Source organism: Poromitra crassiceps (assembly GCF_964638095.1).
Source record: "Poromitra crassiceps genome assembly, chromosome: 14".
NCBI lineage: Eukaryota > Metazoa > Chordata > Actinopteri > Beryciformes > Melamphaidae > Poromitra > Poromitra crassiceps.
The window spans coordinates 25,356,036-25,361,035 of record NC_139633.1 but is presented as its reverse complement, the minus strand read 5'-3'; the positions used below and the strand labels follow the sequence as shown (position 1 = coordinate 25,361,035).

The 5,000-nt window shown below is 40.7% G+C and overlaps 1 protein-coding gene across 1 annotated transcript in view; it reads right to left on the bottom strand.

Annotated features, from left to right (window-relative positions):
* Positions 1–2,117: 2,117 nt before the first annotated feature.
* Positions 2,118–5,000, bottom strand: part of rgs7a (regulator of G protein signaling 7a) — a gene marked incomplete at its 3' end in the record, with an annotated part of 70,806 nt that continues 67,923 nt past the window's right edge. Inside the window, exon 16 of the mRNA XM_083650515.1 lies at positions 2,118–2,138. Within this exon, the coding sequence (XP_083506641.1) occupies positions 2,118–2,138 (21 nt within the window). The remainder of the gene's footprint in view (positions 2,139–5,000) is intronic.

The following is a 5,000-nucleotide window of genomic DNA, read 5'->3' as shown; positions in this document are numbered from 1 at the left end:
ATGCATGGCCCTATACTCAAAGAAATAATCTATCCCCCTCTAGTGGTGTAAAACAAAAGTGCATTTGTATAAGCACTGCTTGAAGCCCCGCTTACCGTTTTCCCCACAGTGAGTTTCCATTGCTATACGAGGGATCAGCCGAGCAGCATTTTTGGTAAACAAACCGCGTCGCTGGGCGGCAACGGCAATGGAACCCTATGGAGCGTGAGCTTTGGGAGGCTTGAGTGTCTGACTCTAGCCGGCTGACTCTGTTTACATTTTAAAAACGGCGACAGTTCACACAACCTTAACACGGCATGCATATCTTATACATCAAACTCTTGAGCTACTTGTGCTCTCACTCAGAATGTGATGTGATGTATAGTTTTTGAGATCATACGAATACGAATAACTGCTGCGGGGTTCCGCATTTCTGGGTGGCAAGTGACAGCTGATTCGTCCTATAGTGTTGGTCTCTGACAAGCTAAACAAATCTGAGCCCAGGCCATAGTAACAGATAGAGGGCCAACTTTAATAATACATTTTAAGTAAAAGTGTCTTTAAATATGGTATAAAAATAAATGCAGGAGAGAATAACAAAGAATTATGTTCTACATAAGACAGGAGGAGACAGCATTTTTTTGTCATTTTGAATGTGACTTTACAAGTGCAATGAAAACCATATGTGCTAATTATTGTAGTGCAATAAAATCAATGCAATGCAAAAGAAATGCACAATAAATAATCATAATCATAATAATATATATTGTATATGCATACCGCACAACACTTCCCATAGCGTGACAAAGTATCTGTGATCTCAGATCGTGTATAGCGATGACATTGGTTAGGTTTATCAGTTTAAGCTGTCATTTTCTTTTCTTTTTTCTATTTGTCTCTTCTTCTTTTTTTTTTTTACTCTTTTCTCTCTGACATCATTAAGTTTCAGCTGGAAGTGAATGAGAGAAGGGGACTCAGATCAGATCCAGCAGTTACGGTGGAAGGAACTGGACCACTGGATTTCATCTTTCGTTATAGGCATTTTTCATCTCTCGAGTCTGTCAATGTCTTCACAAGTCCAGCAATGCCTCCCTTCCAAGGATACTGGGAATACATACTGTAAAAGGAGAGAGAAGATCCTCTCCATGGACATGCAACATCTGTGGACAACAGACGAACAGACGGTCCGGCTCATCGTCTGGCTGAGCCAACAGCGGGTGGACGGACAACGAAGAAGACATAGAGATGAGATGGTTCCCCTCTCCGTATCCCAGAGAGAGAGAGAGAGATGGTGTTGATTTTAGCATGATGGCACAAGACTGGTCAGCCTCTTGGATGCTAGTGGTTTCCCCTGCCAGAGCGAGAGAAAGAGGGGGAAGGTGGAATAGAGGGAAGGAAATATATACATTAATTGGGAATGGTGATCAAATTCATTCTCAGGTTAGATTTTAATTCAGTTGAGTTAAGTTTATTTAAGAAGGCACAAAGCATATTAATCAACAATAATGAGGGCAATCATGATGCTGACACTGATCGTATTTTGTCTTGTACGTTCCATGTTTACATTTAAAGTTTTTAAATTAAAGGAACACTCCGCCCATTTTCAACCAGCTTTGTATCATTAGAACATCAGTAGTATATCAGAAAACTGTAAACGGTTTTGAAGTCTGTCATTTAATTTGACAGTTATTGAGTGTTAAAGTGTGGACCAGTGACATCACTGGTCCACACTAACTCAAATTAATAACTCATTAACTCAAATCAACTCTCAATAACTGTCAAACTAGATGAATGATGAATAGTTTGACAGTTATTGAGAGTTGATTTGAGTTAATGAGTTATTAATTTGAGTTAGTGTGGACCAGTGATGTCACTGGTCCACACTTTAACACTCAATAACTGTCAAATTAAATGACAGACTTCAAAACCGTTTACAGTTTTCTGATATACTACTGATGTTCTAATGATGCAAAGCTGGTTGAAAATGGGCGGAGTGTTCCTTTAAGGTATGTTTTTGTAACAACAAACAAATATGATGTATTTCCATTCTGTAGGGATGGTTAAAAAAAGTTCAAATTCTAGTTAAAATTGACTGTATTTTTATTTAAAAAAATTAGATTACCTGGAAGCAACTTCCCTCAGAACAAGTTCTTACTTTTCTGTGGGAACACAGAGAGAAACACATAAGACATTTTAGCAGACAAGTGATTCAGCGAACAGGCCGTTTCCAGGCCAAATGCACACAGACACACAAGAGCTGTCCTTTCAGTTCAGCTGGCCTCTTTATGGAATGATGTTAGAGTCTGTATCATGTTCCGTCATCAGACAACTCCACTGCCTCATGTAGTGCACAATGTGACGAAATTAACTTTCACATGCCACCTAGATTGTTGTTCAATTAAATGATGGTCTGTTACCAAAAAAAAAAAAAAAAGTTTGAAAAGGTTTGAGTAAATAGCAAAGACTAATCAAACTAATCAAAGCGATTATGCCTAGCATAATGAGACTGAGAATTTAATACAGCCGCAAGGAGACAAACAGCAATATTCTGATCGACAATTAAAATTATATTTTGCAAGTAATAACACCTAGTGCTGGAACAATAATGAAATGCTATATTCCTTATAATTTGATGTAAGAGTAGCAGCACAGAGCTAAAAGGAGAGAGATGTCAAACGGGTTGAGTTCAGTGATTAATGACATTGATTGTGTATTCATGTGCTGGTGGGGGGAGGTCCCACATCCAGCACTTCCAAGTCAGCTGCTACAGCATTGCATTCACGTGCTATTTTGTCAGAAAATCAAACCCAGACGGCAAATGATAAACAAAACAAAGACGTCCTGAAAAGGATGATGTGGGTTTTTGATGCTTCTTGCTTTTCCGGTCTCTTGTGTGAGAATGTAGATCATATTGAGAAGGTTATGGCTTCCTCTAGTTCTAACGGTGTGTCTGTCCCTTTAAGACAGGTGCAGACCCCCAGAGTCCTGATCATCCACATCTGGGACAGTTATAGATCGGCAGACCACACTTAGAGGCTTCGATCTTCTCAGTGACCTCTTTCTGACATGTGCAGAATAGAGTCGGCCGTTGCAAAGAGAATGGGAGATGGGGTCACAGAAGATCAATAAAGGAGATGTTATCTGGTGTTATCAATTGGTTATGTTCTTGAATGGCTTTCTGTTATAGGACTGCTCTAGTATATGAGGGATCAGGATGTTATAAACAAACGGCTTCAACAGCTTCTGGGGGCAAGTGGCGTTGGTTTTAAACAGCAGTTCAATGTGAAACCATGCCCTCTTTGAACTCCAACTGCTCCTTCATACTTTAAGCTAGGCACACTCCATTTAAACTTGAAACAAGTCAGCACAGTTTGAGTTTTATGCTCTTTTCAGCCTTTGCAATGGGACCCTATGGAGCCAGCCTTGAGTGTGTCTCACTCTAGCAGGCTCTACCTTTGACTAAATCCACACATTTTAAAACTGCCACAGTTCATACTACAGTAGTTAACTGCTGCAGCGGCACCCAGAAGTGCTTTTTTGTTGTCGTGATGTCACGCTGATTCGTCCTATATCACGTATATGGCAAAGCGTAGCGTTCATATTTAAGTCTACAGGGCACCGTCTTAAAAAAAAACCTTCATGAGACTCGTAAGTGCCTAGCTCAAAATGATGAGTTATGCATTTGTACTTTTACATTTGTACTTGAAATTAGATAAAAGTCATGTTATAAATTTGATAAATGACAAGTAGGAAATGTAGCCTTCCATGTTTTATGATTGTAAACCTTATAACAAGGTCAAAGCCTATCATTGCCTCATGAATCCAACTCGTTAAATTTACAAGTAGGCAGGGCGTCCGGGTCGGAATAGCGGGATCCTCCCACGTGTGCTACGTCCTGCCGGTGAAGCTCCCCGCTGTCGGGTGAAAAGAAGCGGCTGGCAACTGCGCATGTGTCGGAGGCAGCGTGGTGCTAGTCTACGGCTCTCCCCAGCTCATAATTGGGGAGAAAAATGGGGCGGGAAATCGGAAAAAAAAAAATACAAGTAGGCCTACTCCCCCCCATCCTATATATCCAATTATAAAACGGCTCTCTCAAATCAAGCAATCTGATTGGTTCACAGCCATTGTATAAATCCCGTAACCCACTCTCATAACCCATGGCCATGGGTTATGAGTTGCCATCGCAACTCTCTTACTAAAAGGCTTTGGTTACCTCAAATGACAATGTAGAAAAAACAAATGGCGGAGACAGCTGTCAGATCCTTGTGAATCGATCTTCGCTTATAACTTTACTAATACTTCGCAGAAAATTATGTTTTGTACAAGAATAGACGCGGGCTAATGTCTTCTTTGCAAAAAAAAGGCTGTTAACCCCGCATTTAACCCCGCATTTAACCCCGTAACGTTAGTTGGTGTCGGGCTTTGCAGAAAGCTCTCAGCTTCTCAGCAAGCGCTGAGAATGCAGCGATGCGCTCGAGCTGCGTGTCGGGCTTTCCAGAAAGCTCTCAGCTTCTCAGCAAGCGCCAGGATTGGCCAATGTCAACTTCAGTCTCCAGAACGATCCAATCAAATCACCCGCACGTTCTTGCGGTCCCGCCTTACAGTAGTGTTTCAACTGACTCTATCAGAATGACATGCCAGTCGGACTTATAGTATTATTATTATTATTATTATTATATTATCATACTTGGAAACCGTTTTATAAAAGCAATATAGCACTCGAGCTGCGTGTGTTGTGGCATATATCCCGCTGCTCAGCAGTTATCCCACTCGGCCTGCGGCCCCGTGGGATAACAGCTGATCAGCGAGATATATTTGCCACAACACACTGGCTCTCATGCTATATTGCTTAATTATAACACAGGGTGTTAAAAGAATATGGGTCATGAAAATAAAAAAATAAAAAAAAAGGTATATAGAAAAGGTCAAGGTTCATACAGGAAGCAAGAAGGATAAAATATGCATGGACTGTTACATGCAAGTATGTGCGGTTTATATGTATTTCTCTGCATTTAGTTTGA